This window comes from Tupaia chinensis, unplaced genomic scaffold (genome assembly GCF_000334495.1).
Source record: "Tupaia chinensis unplaced genomic scaffold, TupChi_1.0 Scaffold144017_1, whole genome shotgun sequence".
Taxonomy (NCBI): Eukaryota; Metazoa; Chordata; class Mammalia; order Scandentia; family Tupaiidae; genus Tupaia; species Tupaia belangeri.
Window position 1 is genome coordinate 302,235 of NW_006203869.1, and position 19,098 is coordinate 321,332.

The 19,098-nt window shown below is 42.6% G+C and overlaps 1 protein-coding gene across 1 annotated transcript in view; it reads left to right on the forward strand.

The window, feature by feature from the left end:
* The first annotated feature begins 1,895 nt into the window (after positions 1-1,895).
* SLCO5A1 (solute carrier organic anion transporter family member 5A1) overlaps positions 1,896-19,098 on the forward strand; it is a 94,911-nt gene continuing 77,708 nt past the window's right edge. The window contains exon 1 of the mRNA XM_027767206.1: positions 1,896-2,108. Coding sequence (XP_027623007.1) covers positions 1,922-2,108 — 187 coding nt within the window. The 5' untranslated portion in view covers positions 1,896-1,921. The remainder of the gene's footprint in view (positions 2,109-19,098) is intronic.

Below are 19,098 nucleotides of genomic sequence, written 5' to 3' on the forward strand. Positions count from 1 at the left end.
TTTTGAATAATTGAGATTGTTTAAAGTCTGCTATAAGCAATCTTCTCAAAATAAAGCCTTTTTCTGATGATCTTAAAATTTTTATTTGATATAACTTTAAATATCTTTGAGAATAGCACAATGGATTATTAATGACCACTCTAGAAATGCTTCTTTCAATTAAACTGTGAACTTAGCAGCTGATAATAGACTTAAATTGAAACTTTTCTTTTTAAGGAAATTAAAAGAGACAGAGAAAGAGGGAAAGTGAGAAATCAGTCCGCAGGAAGATGGCCATGCTGCAGCCCCTTCTTGTCTTTTCTCCTCTCGGGGTTTTGAGCACACATGCACGCATACCTGGTGTGATTCTCAAGCCACCATGTTCTGAGCGCAAGCTGCAATTGGCCCTGTGGGAGTCCAGCGCCTTAATCACCACACACCTGTTGGCTCCTGAAACATTATTTTTTTTGAAGTGAATTTTTGCTTTACAATTGAGCTATATTCTTACTGGATTGAATTCAAAATTAATGTTTAGATTTCTGTTTGCATTCTGATGACAACAGATGGGGGCATGCTGAAACAGAGGACAAAGTCTGAGTGTTTGTGGACTTGGAAGCTTTAAGGGCAGAGTTTGAAGCTGAGGAGTCCTGGTTAAAAAGTGGGGAACCTGCTTGTAGGACCAGGGTCCTCTGCTTACTGAAGATATGTTGAAAGGGAACTGCGAAATCGCCCTATGGGGAATTATGCTGGCAATAAGCCCCAGCCCTTAACGTATGGTCGTGCTGTAGGACTAGGATTTGAGCTCCATTCTTCGTATTTGCTTCCCAGTTCTCTGCAATGTGGCAACCCCAGATGAATTTAAAGACAGAATCCAGAGTCTACACACTTCCCATTCTACTTCTCCTAGGAGATTTCTTTCTTTTCTATTTTTGGTAAGCTTTTTGCCATAGAGAGCTTACGTTCCTGAAGAGAGACAGAGACAGTGAGAGGAAAAGTGAGAAATCATCCCCGGGAGGATGACCGTGCTGTAATTCCTTCTCCTTTCTCCTCCTGGTATTTTGGGCATACACACACATGCACCTGGAATGATTTTCAAGCCATCAGGTCTGGGACTTGAACTGTGGTCTGCCACGTGGGAGTTCAGTGCCTTAACCACCACACCATCTGCTGGCCTCCCAGGAAGCTTACTGACACCCATGAATCTCCCCTTCCTGAACTTTTATAGCATTCATAGTCTATGCCATGACCTGAAATTTAATTCTATGCATTGTTGCCATTTCTTGGAGGCTGTTTCTTATATTTTTGGCTTGCTTAAAACTAGGTTGTAAGTTCTTGCAAGCAAGGAATAAATCGAAATGGCTTTGGTAGCACTCATACTTAGTAAAGTGTTGTGAGCATGCGCGAGGTGGGGATGATACATTCTTAAATGCTTACAAAAAAGTATTTGAATGTAAGCAGCAATTTAAGATACATTCTACATGAGATAGTAATGCTTTTCTTTAAAAAAAGTATCTATTTGATCCACAAAGCAGGGTCTAGAGACCATATTATTTTTCTATTGTATTTATGACTTTGTGACTTATTATAAAACACACATTGTAAAGGGGGTAACAATGTTGATTAGCAGAACTATTACATAGGTATTAACAAATACTTGAATGAAATTCTAATCAGGTTGCTGATTATAATATTCATGATTATATTTGTATAATTGTTGGATAGATTTCTCAGTTACGTCACAGAAAGGGAGAATCCCTTTATTTTCTTAGTTTGTCCAACTTCCTGCTGCTGTATAATTGATGAAGGTAAGAAATTTTCTATGGAGAATTTTATCACTATAGATTTCTACTTTGCTAATTTGTCTTACAATGCAAAAGCCATAAATGCTATTCACATTTCCCAATTTTTTAGGTGGAGTGGATTCCTCCTTTGTGCCATTGCAATGTTTCTTGTGATATTCCCAATGTTTACTTTTCCAAAAAAGCTTCCACCTCGACACAAGAAAAAGAAAAAGAAAAAATTTTCTGCTGATGTTGTTAGTGATGACGATGTTATGAAGGAGAAATCAAACAATAGTGAACAAGTGGACAAAAAAGTTTCTTCCATGGGATTTGGAAAGAATGTCAGAGGTAAAGTATGTCTCTTAAATAAATACACGCATGGTGCCTTACATCAGCCCTACTCAAAGTGTGGTCCCTAATCAGTGCTCCCCACTATCTGTCACTGCCCTGTGGCCAGGTCAGAACCAAAATTCAGAGTGTTGTAAACCGTTTTTAGAAATTTGACAGAGGGGACCAGCAGTTGGCATAATGGTTATGTCACTGGACTCCCATGTAGTCAACTGCAGTTCGAGTCTCGAACTCAGTGGCTTAAACTCACACCAGACGCATGTGCATGTGTACCCAAGATCCTGAGAGGAGAATGGAGGAGAAGGGATTGCGGTGTGCCCATCCTCCTTGGGAAGTGATTTCTCTCTTTCTGCCTCTCTGTCTCTCTGTCTTCTAGCAAGTGCACATGCCCTACAGCAAAAACCTCTCCAAAAAAAAAAAAAAAGAAATTTGACAGAGTAAACTGATGTCTACTGAATCTAATAATTTTAAAAGTTAGGCTTATCTTTTGTATATTAAAAATCAATTTTTCTGATAATTAATCTTTAATGTGTTTGAAAAAATATCAGTTGATGACAAACTGGAAATAATTTAAAAATGGTCTTTTCTCACAGTTTGAGAAGCACTGATTTAGATCATAAAGATGCAGATGTTCATATTTATTATTTACTGTAATTAGAATGTGTGATTTTAAAAAACATATAACTGCATTGCATGATGAGTGGTTTTTTCCATGGGAACAGTGCTATTTTTGGTTATGTGACCTGATGCTTCCTGTCTTAGTTCACTATTGTGTTGCTAACAGAAATACCTGAGTCTGAGTGACTTATAAGAATAGAGGTTTATTTGACTCATGATTCTGATGGTTGGAAAGTCTAAAGGCATAGACTGGCATTAGGCTAGCTATATCAAAACATGGCTGACGGAAACAGACAGAATGGCAGGTTCTAGCAGAGACAGGGAGACTTAGGAGCAGACATCTTCCTTTTATAACAACCCACTCTCAGGAGAGTTAACCCCTTCTCATGAAAGCTAGAACTCCTGGGTCTCCTGAAATAGATTAATTCATGCTTGTGGGTGATGCCTACATGCTTTAATCACCACCCACTAGGCCTCACCTCTGAAAGATCTCACCACCTCCCAATTGCCTTTACACTGGGGACTAAATTCCAAAACCTGAACTTTTGGGGGACAAACCATTCTCTAAACCATAACACTCAGATGCATATAGAACCTGCGTCTGGAAAGGAATCTCATTTCACAGTGGCTCTGTCAAATGCTTGCATGTGGACAATGAGAGAGTGCCTCCTCCATGTCCTATGTAGAAGCATCCAAATAGTTTCAGTAAAGTACTGGTATATTTTTTTCATTTTGATTTCTCTTTAAAATAATGATTTTATTAAAAAACTAGACTTGACAACCCAAAACTTCAACAATTTAAATTAATCTTATCTGGGCAAATCTTTGCTCAGTATTCAATATAGTTTTTAAATGATAGTAGTCCCTTTAATTCAAGCAACTATAGTTTTTGTTTTCTGAGTTCTCTGAATTGATTTTTTTTGTATAAATTATGAAGCATTATATTACTCTAATGCTTACATCAGTCATGGTTGTTTTTAGGTAAAATTTGCTGAGGCACATCATCATCTCATCTTGACCGTTTACACAGTATGGCCGAAACCTAAAAAAGCTTAGTAGCTATGAGGGGACTTCAAAAAGGTTGTCAAAAAATAAAATCAAAGTGTAAGTTTATTTTGGTATAAAAAATTTTTGAAATCCATTCATAATTTTTTCATAATACACATTTCATGAGCGTTTTGAATACCCTTTCTATTATAGACCTTTCTCTACAGCCTAAAAATGCTAATAGTTATATTTGACCATTTTAATTTTGAAAAAGACTATTTGCTGAAAGCAAATGAATTGACATTACATTGAAAACACTTGGTCCCTGTTAAGTTTTAGATTCGGCCCCTTCCCGTCCCGTTATTTTGTGTCCCTGTGTACTTTCAGAGCTGCCGCAGTGACATCTGATTTTCTGATGCTCGCCAGGCCTGAGCTCTTTCTGTGTGGGTCAGTGGACCACATGGCTACTATTGCAGGAATCATTTATGTATTTACAACTTGATTGTGAAAAAGTTGATGGGTAAGAATTTAAAATATCCAAGTAAAATCTTAATCTACGGAGAATATAAAATAGATTCAAAAGGAGAAATTAAGGCATTGGGAAGATAATTTGTGTATTTAATACTTAGGGGTAGATGACTTGAATGAGAAATATATGTTCCATCGGATAGTTAAAAAAAGGGGCAAGAAAACTGATGTCAAATAGCAACAATACATACGGCAGTGGATGGAGCTGAAGTTCTTTTGGAGGATAAGGTGAAGCCAGTGCTGTCCACACCCCTCTGCATTTTGGACATTACTGCTTTCATGCTGGGGGTTTCCCAAGCATCAGGACCTGGGTCATTGGCCTGAAGGTTTTCTTTGCAGACTGGGAAAACAGTTTCTGTTTATGCAGTCTTTAAGTACCTAAGATGAACACCCCTGGCCTCCTCTGCCCTGCAGAAGTCGTAGTCAGATGACTGATAAACCTCCAGCTTCCTCTTCCTCCTCTTTTGATCCACATCCGCTTCCAGAGGAGGCACTTCCGAGGTGTGCTTCCGTGTCTTCTGTAGATGGCCCTTTCTTTCTTGACATTATGGCCACGCTTCTCACTCAGCATTTGCCGAGGCTCCCAAATAAATAACTTAAACTTGAATCCTTGTCTCAAGCTCTGCTTCTGGTGAAAAAAGTGAAAAAAGCCATCACGGAGTTAAAGAATGATGTTGGGAAGTTGACTCTAGACACTAGTTTATTAGGTATATTCTCGTACTGTCAGGGATGGTCGTGCTCTGTCTTTCCTAGGCTCAATCTGATGACTTCTTCTTTTCAAAGAAAGAATAAGAGGGATTTTTGCACAGTGATGAGTAGTTTTATAACCTGTATTATTTCTGATTTTCTTGTTAATATTTCTGGTACGTTGTTCTCACTGTGATTACTATGTGCTGTGATTACGGCGCCTGATCTTACTTCTGCAGCTAAACCACAGAGCGCTGTTTGTTTTACTACTTTTATTTGCAGAAGAGTCTCTAATTGTTTCTAGATGGAACTTCAAGAGTCACTTTATCTTATTAGAAAGAACACTGTGATATTTGGATTCTATGGAAAAATGTATTGATAAAAGTGATTTAAACCATATTGATGTTACTGAAAAAATGTTCAATTAGAATATTTAAGGTTAATTTGTATTGGTCTTGCACACATTAATTTCTTTTAGAATATCAAAACATATCACCTGTAGGAAATGGAAGTCTAAAATTTAATCTGATTTTCAAAAGTACAAATTAAATCCCTGGAAGTTATTCTGATATATATATTTTACAAAACTGAGATTCATTATTAAGGTCTTACATTAAAGAATTGGTGCGACCAGCAGTTGGCATAATTGCTATGTTGCTGGACTCCCATGTAGTCGACTACGGTTTCAGTCCCAGACCCGGTGACTTAAACTCACGTTGTGAGCGTGTGCGTGTGTGCCCAAGATTCTGAGGGGAGAATGGAGGACATGGTACTGTGGCATGGCCATCCCCCCAGGGGGTGATTTCTTGTTTTCTGTCTCTCTGTCTCTGTCTGGCGAGCGCACGCACCTTATCAAAAACCTCTCCAAAAGAAAAAAAAAAAATAATTGGTTGCTAAGATTTTGTTTTGAGCTAAATTTGAGTAAGTTCCAGATCCTCTTTTCCTTTTCTTTCCTTCTCTTTCTTTCTTCTTTCTTTCTTTCTCTCGTTCTCTCTCTTTTTTTCTTTTTGTCTCTTTCTTTCCTACTTTTTCTTCTCTCTCTCTCTCTTTCTCTCTTTTAGAGATTTTTGCTATAGGGCCCCTGCACTTGCTGGAGAGACAGAGAAAGAGAAAGTGACAAATCACTCCTTAGAGCGGATGGCCACACCCTTGCCCCTCATTATTCTCTTGGGATTCGGGGCACACATGTACACGTGCCCAGCCTGATTTCTCAGTCTACTGGGTCTGAGACTCAAACCATGGTCAGTCATGTGGCATCCCAGCACCTCAACCATCACTTGCTGGCCCCCATCTCATTTCCCTTTTATTTTCTGGAGCAGGACATCTTTTGGTTTTTATTTTGTATTTGAAATTTGAATCCCAATATTAGTTTTTTCAAAGAGGAGGTGGAAAGATAGCTTACTTAGAAATGTATGCATCCTTAAAAGGAAATTTTGGGGGCCATATAGAATGGTACTCTTTTGGGAAGTTCTCTTATAGAGAAGCTAGAAGAAAATCTACCATGCTTTCCACTCACTGCCCCCACATTTTAATGATAGACAGCTGGGAAAATCTGACTCAGTGTTTCCACATTCTTATTATAAATTATGCAGGAATAAGGCTGTTTTGAACACCACAAAGGGGAAAGTAGAAGTCTCAGAGTGTCTGCATTACCTTTTTATAAAGAGATTAGCATTGATTCCATCAAAATTTTACCAATAAAAATAAACACTTAAATATTTAAGTGAATCAATTTTTCTGAGGTTTGAGGTCTAGCATTTTAAAACATTCCAAATTTGTCTTCCTATACAGGAAACTTTTGGTATCAACTAACCACAGTAATAGCAAAATTTTATTTTTGTGTCTTTTTTTTTTTTTTCCCTTAGGACACATGCACTCACCAGAGAAAGACAGAGAGAAGCAGAGAGAGGTAAAGTGAGGAATCACCCATCAGGAGGATGTCCATACTGCAGTCCCTTCTTGGCGTGCATGCACAGGTGTCTAGTGTGATTTTCTTGTTTTTTTCTTTTCTTTTTTTTGGAGAGGTTTTTGCTATAGGGCGCATGCACTTGCCAGACAGACAGAAAAAGACAGACAGACAGAAAGCGAGAAATCACCCCCCTGGGGGGATGGCCACGCTGCAGTCCCTTCTCCTCTATTCTCCTCTCGGGATCTTGGGCACGCATGCACACGCGCCCAGCATGAGTTTAAGCCACCAGGTCCGGGACTCAAACCATGGTTGACTATGTGGGAGTCCAGCAACACAGCCATTATGCTAACTGCTGGTCCCCCTAGTGTGATTTTCAGTCCCCCATGTTTAGGACTCAAATCATCGTTGGCCACATGGGAGTCTAGGGTCTTAACCACTACACTACCTGCTGGCCCCTTTGTGTCCAGTTTTTAAAACAAATTTGTTTATGTATTCTATGAGCGACACACACACACACACACACACACACACACGAGAAGCAGAAACACGGCACCTGGACAAGCTTTTGATGCTGTGATCCACTCTGTAGCTACAGCCAGTCTGGTAAGGAGGACAGAAGTGCCTGGTGACCTGAACTGGTACCCTTGTCACATGGGTCTTCCTTACAGAGCTACACATTTTACTGCTGCCCACCATCCAGGCCCCTTTTGTAGCCACTTTTAATTTTTTTTAAACTTAACTGCTTAGTATTAAAACAATATTTTGTAATGCCGGAGGGTGCATGTGTGAGAGAGTGAGAGAGAGTCAAGGCACCTCCCAAGTTGGCCTGATCACACTGCAGTCCTCCACTCCTTCTCCATGTGGCCATCTGTCAGGATCCTGGGCACGTGCACATGTGCCTGGCGTGTTTTGCAGAAAGCCAGGGCTGGGACTTGAACCCTCACAGGCCATGTGGCATCTGGCTTCCTCTGTGCAGGCTTTAATCACTGTGCTATGGGCTGCCCCCTGCTTAGTATTATTAGTTAGCATAAAATAGAACAGATTTTTCTCTGCTAGGCTTTTGTTTGTGTTACAGTGCAGTATATTTATAGTCCTAACTACATAAAGTAGTTACTCCGAGGTGACAAATTGATTTAAAGAGGCCACTGAGTGGCTTGGGTTTCATTCCTGGCTAACCCTAAAGAGTGAGGCATGATGACATGCACTTCTAGTCCCAGCTATTCGGGAGGCTGAGGCAGAGGGATTGCCTGACACAGTTAAATTATCTTTTTTTTTAAAAAAAGTGTTTTCTTTTTTTTTCTTTTTTTAAATTAAAGAGGCATTGACAGATACAGACCTTTGTTCATGAAGGGATACTATCAGCAGTTTTCAGTGAGTACTCACTCTTACGGAAGGTGCCATACTCTGTTCTGCGGCAGTTATGAAGAGGAGTGAGCTTCAGCTTGCCCTCTGGGAGCTGAGAGTCCCCTAAGAGGACAAGACCATTATAGTTGGGGGGAAAATATATATGTATATATTTTGGAGAGGTTTATGCTATAGAGTCCATGTGCTTGCCAGAAAGACAGAGAGAGACAGAGAAACAGAAAGTGAGAAATCAGCCCCCAAGGGGGATGGCCACACTGCAATCCCTTCTCCTCCATTCTCCTCTTGGGATCTTGGGCACACACACATGCCCGGCATGAGTTTAAACTATCATGTCTGGGACTCAAACTGCGGTCAACTACATGGGAGTCCAGCGACATAGCCATTATGCTATCTGCTGGTCCCAGTAGTTGGAAAAATATTAAAGATCACGAAAAGAGAATAGCCATGATGGCATGAGGTTTAAAGGTTGGTGAAGGAACATCTAGTTGTGATCAGCAAAGGTTACATGGCGGAGATGGGATTTGAGATGAACCTCAAAGATCAGGAGCGCTTCAGCAGGCGGAGCTGGGGATGAGAGCAAAGCCAGGAGGCAGGACTGTGGAGATGGGTTTGGAATGCTGGGAAGTTCGTTGTGGCTGTGTGCTGGATGTGCGTGCTAGAGGCCTGGGGGATAAGGTTGGGCAGAGAAGGCTGGGCCAAATCTCAGAGTTCTTCCTTAAAGGAGTGAGAGCTGTGAGCAGGCATTTGGCAGCATGCCATGAGGGGGATAGGGAAGGGAGGGAGCAGAATGAAGGAGGGGGCCCAGGCAGAAAGCTATGGACAGAGTCCTCTGGCAGGTTTTAGCCCAGAGAGACGGAAAGGACAATCACTTCCTGAACGGGACTCTCGGTTTCGGTCCTTGCTCCTTTCGGCCTGCTCTCTACTCAGTAGCCAGAAGGATCCTGGTAAGGGGCCCCTCCTCTGCACAAGCTTCTCTGGTCTCCTATTTCACTCATAGAAAACTGCTCTTCTGGGTCAACTCCAGGGGCCAGTGGTTAAAGGATCCTTTTTCCATCTGGCTGACCAGTTGGTTTAAAATCCTGGCACTGGTGACTTGAAGAACATGCCAGGACCAGCAATTGGCGTAATGGCTATGTCACTGGGCTCCCATCTGGTTCACTGCGGTTCAAGTCCTGAACCTGGTGGCTTAAACTCACACCGGGCACGTGTGCATGCGTGCCCAAGATCCCGAGAGGAGAATGGAGAAGAAGGGATTGCAGCATGGCCATCCCCCCGGGGGGGTGATTTCTCACTTTCTGTCTCTCTGTCTCTCTCTGTCTTTCTGGTGAGCACATATACCCTATAACAAACATGTCTCCAAAACAAAACAAAACAAAACAAAACAAAACAAAAACATGCTAGGCCTATGTGCCCCATTTCCCAGCAGGATGAGAAATGGAAGAGGAGGGATTGTGGTGTGACCTCGCCCCATGGAGGGGGTTTCTCTCTTTCTCTGTCTCTCTGACTCTGTGAGTGTATGCACTATCTAGCAAAAGAAAAAAAGAAAATCACCCTTCTACGTGTGATCTAAGCCTTGGTTATCTCTTCAAATTCATCTCTTTCTTTCAGTTCTTTTTGTTTATTCTGCTTCATATTCTGGTCTCATCCTTGGTCCTCAAGTGTGCCAAGCATACCCTTGCCCAGGGCCTTTGCGCTCGCCGTCCTGTGCTGGGAATGCTCTCCCTCCCGAGCCTCTCCCTTTTTTTCAGTCTGTTACTCAAATGGTCTTTTCAGTGAGGTCTTCCTTAGCCATCCTTTTGAAAATTTTCCAGCCTCCTCTCCAAAGCTTCTCATCTCCTTCCCTCCTTTATTTTTCTTCCATGCACTCGTCACTCACCTCCCAAATATTTCACTTATTTATCTCCTTTATTGTCTCCCCAGTGGGAAAGTACACTCCACACATGCAAGGATGATCTGCCCGTCATGTTCCCTGCTGAGTTTCCACCACCTACTAGGTGCTCCGTGAACACTCGAATACTCGTGAATACCCGATGAAGGGCCTATTGAATGAGAGAAGGGGAGAGAGGTTATTTCTATAGGATGTGATCATTGAGTTGGGAATGATGGTGAGGGAGGTAACCAAGATGGTTTCGGGGTTTCTACCTTAGTTAATGAGGAGAGGAACCAGCTGAGAGAAGCAGAGGGAAGACATTCTGTACTTGATCCTAGTCAAAAGGCCAAGAAGCGGTTCAGGAGTACGTCTTCAATTTGAGTTTCCCAAGAGTAGCCAGAACCATTGCACGTAGCCCCTTGCTAGGTGTTTTAGAACAAGGAGAATATGAGATATAGTAAGGTTGATGTTTTAAAAGTTTCTTTCTTTCTTTCTTCCATGAGAGGAAGAGGGAGACAGAAGGAAAGAGAGAGAAGGCTGGGCACCCTCTGCAGGGTCTTATGCCATGACGCATCTCCCGTCTTAGCTGGTGCACACCGTGGGCTTGTGTGCTTGCCTGGCATTCACAGGGGCCTTCCCATGCAGGTTCTGTTACCGTACTGCTGCACCACTCCCAAGCCCTAGGGACAATTTCTGACTCAACAAAGACCACCAAAGGCTACAGTGCCCGGGTTATGTTATCTTAAGCTTCCTGCATATACACCTTACTGAATTGCACTTTAATTTTACGTTTTCTGCTTTGTTGAAAGCTGTTGCTTGAATTCTCCATATGTGCCACAGGATCATCGCTCAGTGCCCTTTATGAGAGACCTCGTCTCTTTAGAACAGTGTTGTTTGAACTTAGCCTCCATTAGAATCACCATGAAAGCTTGTTAAAAACCAGATTGCTGGGACGCTGTCCACAGTCTCATTCACGAGGTCTAAAGTGGGTTTGAGAATCTGCATCTTGGGGCCAGCAGTTAGCGTAATGGCTATGTCACTGGACTCCCACGTAGCCGACTGCGGTTTGAGTCCCGGACCCAGTGGCTTAAACTCACGCCAGGTGGGTGTGCGTGTGTGCCCAAGATCCTGAGAGGAGAATGGAGAAGGGATTGCGGCGTGGCCATCCCCCCCGGGGGGTGATTTCTCGCTTTCTTTTTCTCTGTCTCTCTCTGTCTGTCTGGCGAGCACACGTGCCCTGTTGCAAAAACCTCTCCAAAAATAAATAAAATAAAATAAAGAAAGAGAATCTGCATCTTAACCATCTTAATGGGTTCTCAGGTGATGCTGCTGGTGGTGGTCCAAGGACCACACTGTGAAGACACTCGCTCTGGAACACAGTAAGAAGAGCTTTGTTTTACACGAAGAAAGTAGAATGTTTGTGTTTTGGGGAATGATGACTAAGTAACTTGCTTGGAGTGGCTAGGAAACTCAAAGTTAAATCTGAAGATCAGGAAGAGTTTTGTGGCCATATTTAATTTTTTCCCTGTGATTTTGATATTCTACTTTATATAGGTTTTATTTCTAATTCTTTGTTTCATTTCTTTCTTACCTTTATTTTATTTGATTTTTAAAAAAGGTTAATTTATTTATTTCTTTAATCAGAGAGAGAGAGACAGAGAGAGACAGAGGGAGAGACGGGCACCCTCAGCAGGGTTGTAATACCAAGATCCAGCCCCAGCCTCAGCAGGCCTGGATTATAGGCACGTATGCCCACCCTGCATGGAAAGGAAGGCCCGGGATGTCCACCTGGGACCTTCCCAGTGGGCCCAGTTGCGTTCCTGCTGCACCATCCTCTGGCCCCTTAACTTCTATTTCATTGCTTATTTATTTATTTATTATTATTATTATTTTTTGTGTGTGTGGTAAGCCAAACCTGTAGATTTAGACATACAGTTTAGGAGAAAAAAAGCACATGGTAGCTGACCTGGCAAAGAATACCTAGCGAAGAAAGCTTCTTCTTCTTCTTTTTTTTTTTTTTTTAAACACTCAGTACAAAATAACCATGGGGTAACTCATCAGAGTAGCTTCTACTTAGAAAGACATATGAAAATGCTCACTGGTGCCCATTTAAACGAGCGAAGTGTTACTGTGACCAGCAGCCACGAACAATGTTTTTCAGGCCCCTTCAGCTGCTGTTTCTGTCCATTTGTTTGTAGATACGTGACTCAGGGCTACATGCATAAGCCAGGAGGTAATGGTGGTACGGCGGCCTCATCTAGTTCCTTCTGCTTTTTTTTTCTTTTTTTTGATAGGTTTTTGCTATAGTGCACATGCGCTTGCCAGAAAGACAGACAGAGAGCTGGAAAGTGAGAAATCACCCCCGAGGGTGGGATGCCTACACTCAATCCCTTCTCCTCCATTCTCCTCTCAGGATCTTGGGAATGCACGCACAGGCGCCCAGTGTGAGTTTAAAGCCACCGGGTCCGGGACACGAACCGCGGTCGAGTACATGGGAGTCCAGTGACGTAGCCGTTATGCTAACTGCTGGTCCCGAGTTCCTTCTGCTGTTTACCAGGCAAGCAGAAAATGCCATTTGCCAGATGGCAATAAACTATATATCCATAGGTATCATCTTTTTTTTTTTTTTTTGGAGAGATTTTCACTGTAGGGCGCGTGCGCTCGCCAGACAGACAGAGAGAGACATAGAGACAGAAAGCGAGAAATCACCCCCCAGGGGGGATGGTCACGCCGCAATCCCTTCTCCTCCATTCTCCTCTCGGGATCTTGGGCACGCACGCACACGCGCCCAGTGTGAGTTTAAAGCCACCGGGTCCGGGACACGAACCGCGGTCGAGTACATGGGAGTCCAGCCACATAACCATTACGCTAACTGCTGGTTCCCCATAGGTATCATCTTTCACTGAACGTTTAATAGGTTCTTTTATAGCTTGCATCCTATGTATGGTCTCAGGGGTCAGGGAGGATATAACTTTTTCATGCCTGTTATCCAGTAACACCAACGCATTTTTAGGGCTTTCTGTAATAACAAAACTAAAGTTGCCTGTGGTATGCAACATAGCCCACATAGGACCTCAGCCACCTGACTTCCTGCTCATTTTCTTTGAAGGAATGGGGCTGGCAGGTGGCATGGTGGTTAAGGCGCTGGCCTGCCACATGGCCGACCACGGTTTAAGTCCCAGACTTGGTGGCTTGCTTTCTCACTCTTTCTTTCTGTCTGCCACTCCTTGGTCAAAACTAAAGAAGAAGAATAAATAAAATTAAAAAAAAAAAAGAAAAAAAGAATGACTCTGTGGGTTCCCCAATCACAAATCATATGATAGTATTCCAAGTCGAGGGTCATCTTTCTGAGGCCCAGAGGGCTTCAATGTATACAAATAATAGAAACGAAACTACTATGGATAAAGGAGAAGGAACAATGAAATACTTTAAGTACTTATAGAAGAAGGGAAGCAAGGAATTTCTTGAGAGATGTTAAAGGAAACTGCTTGATAATTTGCATATGTGGGGTTTTCATTTATAGAGATGACGGAGCAATAACATCTAGAGATTAATGACACTGAAAGAAGAGTTTATTAATCTTACTTCTCAACAGAAGGGGGCGCTATATTATGCAGGGCCACAGAGGAACACCAGGTTTTGTCCAGAGGCAGAAATAGTTTTATGGGGATTTCTCTGGAAAAGGCAAGGCAGGGCAGGAAGTGTGAGCCATGTCAGTGGGCTCTGGGCTACAGGGTGGTCTCCTGTGGTCTGGCGCCTGGCCCTGTGTGATCGCGTGAGAGTAACACAAGAGGTGGTTCGGGCTGTGGAATTGAGACTGGCTGAGCACTTTGCCGTTTGCCTTCTCTAAGAGTTGGCAGCCTAAGTTGGCAGGGGGAGTCTCTTGCTGGATAGAAAGTTTTTTTGTTTATTTTTAAAAACAATTATTAATTTAATTTTTATTTATTATTATTATTATTTCTTCTCTTTTTCTTTTTAACAATTTCCTATAGGGCATGTGCTCTCTCCAGAGAGAAAGAGAGAGAGAGAGAGAGAACAAGAAAACAAGCTGCCAAGTCCAGGACTTGAACCACAGTTGGCCATGTAGGAGTCCAGTACATCAATTGCCACACCACCTGCTACCACCTGGATAGTATGTTTTTAAAGATCAAAACATTATGAAATAAAAAAATGAAAAAAAATGATTAATTAGATGCTCATATGTTGAAATATTAATAGCTGGAATGTTGTCAGGGCCTCATTCAACGGTAGTTAGCACAAGGTTCTCATTTCATCTTTATAGCCCCAGAAAGCACCCAATAATAAGGTGCTCCCCACCTTTGGGAGGTCTTTCCTGAGCCCTCAAGGCTAAGACTGCAGCTTCTGCTCATGTGCTCTGAAAAGCACACTGTATTTTGGCGGTCTCACATCATTTCATAACTTATCAAGAAACATTCCAACTTTTTATGTAAAAATGACTCCCCACTCTGATTCTTTCCATTTCTACTCTTAATTCTATGCTTTAGTACATTTAAACTGCTTTTATCTGCTTGTCCCATCATTCTTTCCTCAAATTCTACTTTTTTTTTTCTTTTTTGAGAGTTTTTTGTTATAGGGAGCGTGCACTTGCCAGAAAGACAGAGAAAGACAGAAAGCGATAACTCACCCTCCAGGGGGGATGGCCATGCCGCAATCTCTTCTCCTCCAATCTCTTCTTGGGATCTTGGGCATGCACACACATGCGCCCGGCGTTAGTTAAAAGCCACTACGTCCGGGACTTGAACCGTGATTGGCTACGTGGAAGTCCAGCGACATAGCCATTGTGCCAACTTCTAGTTCTTCAAATTCTACTTCTATCAAAGCAACGGGCATTGTCTAAGACTTAGGAAAAGACTAAATTGGTTCCCAAAGCTATTTTAGTTACTGAGGTGGCTGGCTGACCATATATATCTTAAGAAAATTTCTGTTTTTGTTGTTGTTTTTTTCTTTTGCAAATACCTTTATTGAGTAACTACCAGTGGACTAATAACTTTATATATATATATATATATATAAAGTTACAGTTATTGCTCTTAAAAATGGCAGAAAGAAAAATAGCTGCCATGCAATATATTAATTCTTTGTTTCTCTACCATTTTTAAATTACCAGAGGGAGTATGTGCTCACCACAGGGAGACAGGGAGAAAGAGAGAGAGAGAACGGAAAAAGCACCCCTCTGAGGGCCATGGTCAGGCTATAAGCCTCTCTCTTCCATTTCTCCATCCTGTGGGGATTTGGGGCACACACACACACACACACGCACACACACACTTCGGCATGTTTTTCAAGTCACTGGGGCCAAGGTTCAAACTGTGGTTGGCCATGTGGGAAAGAGCTCCCTTTAACCACTAGGTTCAAAGACCAGCCCAATATACTAACTCTGCTGGCCTGGCATAGCTTTTTCAAATATATCATTTGTTTAAAAAAGTTTGATTCAGTCTCCTGAGGCAATAGCAAAAAGGCATGTTTAGGTGTTTTCAGGATGTGAAGGTCAGACCAGCAGAGATATGGGAGTTTCAGGAAAAGGCTCCAAAAGAGGGCAGAACCCTGGCAGCTGAGCCCTGGCACATGGGAAGATGCCCGATGTCATGGAGACCCACAACCACCCTGCAGACTCAACTGCAGCGTGGGCTCAGTCTCTCAAGCAGACCTTCTTCCTCCTTCCCGCCCAGTCTTCCCCTGCCTGGCTCAAGTGCAGGTACTCTAAGGGAAACCGGGGAAGCTCCGTGCTCATGGGGTTGCCCTCCCGCTCATGGCCACGGGCTGTCTGCAGGAAGCACCTTTGACTGCAGCCTCCTGACCTGGTCTACAGGAAGCACCTTTGACTGCAGCCTCCTGCCCTGGTCTACAGGCTCATTTGGGGATATCAGGTCCCATGACAAAAACCCAGCAGCTTTGGGCACAAAGAGCCCCATAAAGGGTCTCCAGTGTAGCAGGCACTTGCTGGCCTTTCTCCACAATGGGGGTACTTCTCTTACTGAACGAATTAAAGTTTTAACAAGTTCCTTTATCTGCTCATTAGGAAAGATGCCTGGCCCTTTCAGGTGTGCTGAACTTGACCTTCATTTAAAGCTGATAACACTGTTTCTTACAAGCTTCCACAAGAATACAGTCACAGCTTGCATCTCAGAGTTTCTGAAACTGCAAGTGAAGCTTTTTTTTTTTTTTAAATAAGTTTATTTGTTGAGAGAGAGACAGAGATAGAATGCATCCCCAACAGGTCCTCACACTGTGATTGACCCCCAGCCTCAGCCAGTCTGGGTTATGGAAACAATGTGTGCCTTGCGTGCGGAGGGGGGTTCTGGGACGTGAACCCAGGACCTTCCATATGAGCCCATGTTTTGTGGCTGAGCCACTGTCTGGCCCCTTAACTAAAGGTTTCCAAGGCCCTGTGTGCATGATGGCAGGGCTGCCTCTGCTGTTATTGACGTGCATCTGGAAGAAGCAAAGGATCTGCCAATACTATTAGCACTTCTCTTATTTTTTAAAATTAATTTTTAATTTTTAAATTTTTTTAATTGACAGAAGACAGGTGTGCTTACCAGACTGCTTGTCAGAGACAGAAAGATGGGTGGGAGCAGAAAACACCCCACAATAGGGTGTGGTCATGCTGCAGTCCCTTCTCCATTTCTCCATCATGATGGGATTTGGGGCAAGCATACACATGTGTACAGCTGCTTTTCAAGCCACATGGGCTGGGGTTCAAATCATAGTTGGTCAGGTGGGATCTCGCTTCCTTAACTACTAGGCTACGGGTTAGTACCAGCCTCTAGGTAGTTCTGTTGGCACTTCTGTTAAAAGTGATTTCCAAGTCCCGCCCACCTATATTACAGTCCCCTGAATTTTAGTGCTTCGTCTTTCAGTTTTTGAATTTTGTTCCTGCTTTACTACTTCTAAGGAATTTCCTGGATTTAGTGTCAGCTCACTTTTATCATTGCAGTTGTAAGGTTTCTTAGCATTAAACGATAAAAATGCTAATCACCCTCATTATTTCATCACCTCTTCTTTGTCATGTTTTTTACGGCATCATCAATTTTACAATGACAGCTATAAAGAACCAAGAACTAAAATATGTGCTGCAGCCTAAAAATTAGGTATTTGGTTGTAAATTTATGGATGGGCAACTTCTTTGCTAACTTTGTTTTTTTCAACCTTGTGGTTTTGAAATAATTTTGAAGTCACATAAAGTCCGCAGAAATAGCACATCAGTGTACACTGTGCTCCAGTTTTCCAACTGTCTCTGCAAAGTTGCAGACCTGTGCCCTACGGTCCCCTCATACTTCAGGGTGTGTTTCCCAGACACAAGGGCACTCTCTCACCTACACGCGGAGAAGCCATCAAAGTGGGAAACTGACACTGATCTGGTGCTACCAAGGAAATCATGGGTCTCATTCACTTTTGCCAGTTATCCCAATAATGTCCTTTTTGTCCAAAATCCAATCCATGATCATATGTATTTAGTTTTTATATCTTTTAGTCTTTTTCTTTTCCTTTTTTAAAAGAATAGCTATTTAATTTTATTTATTGTTATTATTTTTTAACTTGGTATATAGCATGTGTGCTCACCAGAGAGAGAAAAGGAGAGCGAGAGGAAACGTGAGAAAGCAAGCTGCCAGGGCCAGGACTCAAACCATGCTCGGTTATGTGGGAGTCCAGTGACTTACTCACTGCTCCACCTGCTGACCCTGTCTTTTAGTCTTTTGAAACCTGAATCAATGATCATCTTTCTTTGTCTTTCATAATCCTTCTAAGAAGTCCAAGCCATTAACTTTGTAGGTGCCCCTTAGTTTGGGTTTAATGATGTCTCCCGACGTAGCATGTCTGCAGTGCAGCACTGAGACGGCGCCGTGCTCGGAACACCGCAACAGGCCCACAGTGTGGATTGCACCTGTGACCAGTTAAGTGACTCTTCACCACTTGGATGAGATTGTAGTTGCCAGGTTTCCCTACCCTAAAGTTACTCCATGTAATGTAACAACACATCAATAAGTAACTTTGAAGTACTTTGAGGAGAACTATTTTGAGGACATATAAATATGGTCAATTCCCGTTATTTGTGGCAGTTGTAACCTATGACTTCACCATGAACACTGAATCAGCAAACGCTGAAGCATTGCTCCTGGGGAAGAGCCAGGCTTGGGTTTCTGTCACAATGCAGTCGTCAACTGGTAGTACATAACCTTGTTTTATGTGTTTTTCCGTTTAAACCCCCTTCATTTAATGTATATTGTTGACTTTTAACATTGAACTCATGGTCCACTGCACTGAACCTCAGGCCTGAAGGAAGCTTATCTAGCACAAGTCTCTGCAAGGCATGTCACAGGCTCTTTGTGCTTAGGGACCTGAGACAGTGGTGCAGCAGTACACTCGGTCATTCAAAACAGCATGTCTCCCATAAGCACAGCAATGGGAAAAATACGGCCACCTGCAGTGACAAGGACCCTCCTTTAAGATAATTGAAACAAGAAGACAGTGTGCCTTGTTAACCTTAGCAGCGAATGGGTGTTTTCTACAAACCATGTTTATTTGTGTATTTAGTTTTTGTTATAGGGCAAGTGCTTTTACCAGAGAGAGACAGAGAGAGGGAAAGTGAGAAATCACCCCTCAAGGGGGTAACCATGCCGCAGTGTCTTCTCCTCTATTATCCCCTGGGGATTTGGGGCACGCATGCACATGCACCCTGTGCGGTTTTCAAGCTGCCAGATCCGGGACTTGAATTGCACAGTGGGATCCAGTGCCTTCACTTCCATACCACCTGTTGGCCCTGAATCAAATGTTTTACTTTTCTGTGCATGTCAGTGAAAGTGCTGCAAGTATGTTGGGGGGTTACAAATAAATTTGAGCAAGTAGACAAATTTGTAAATAGGAAGTAATGAAGAGTGACTGTGTCATTGTCCCCATTAGACTTTCACTTACTGGTGCTGGCGTTAGCATTCATTGATCTCAAATCATCCCAGACTGGCTGCTGTGATTTTCCAAGCTGTCTTCAGTGTCTTTTCTGACATGTC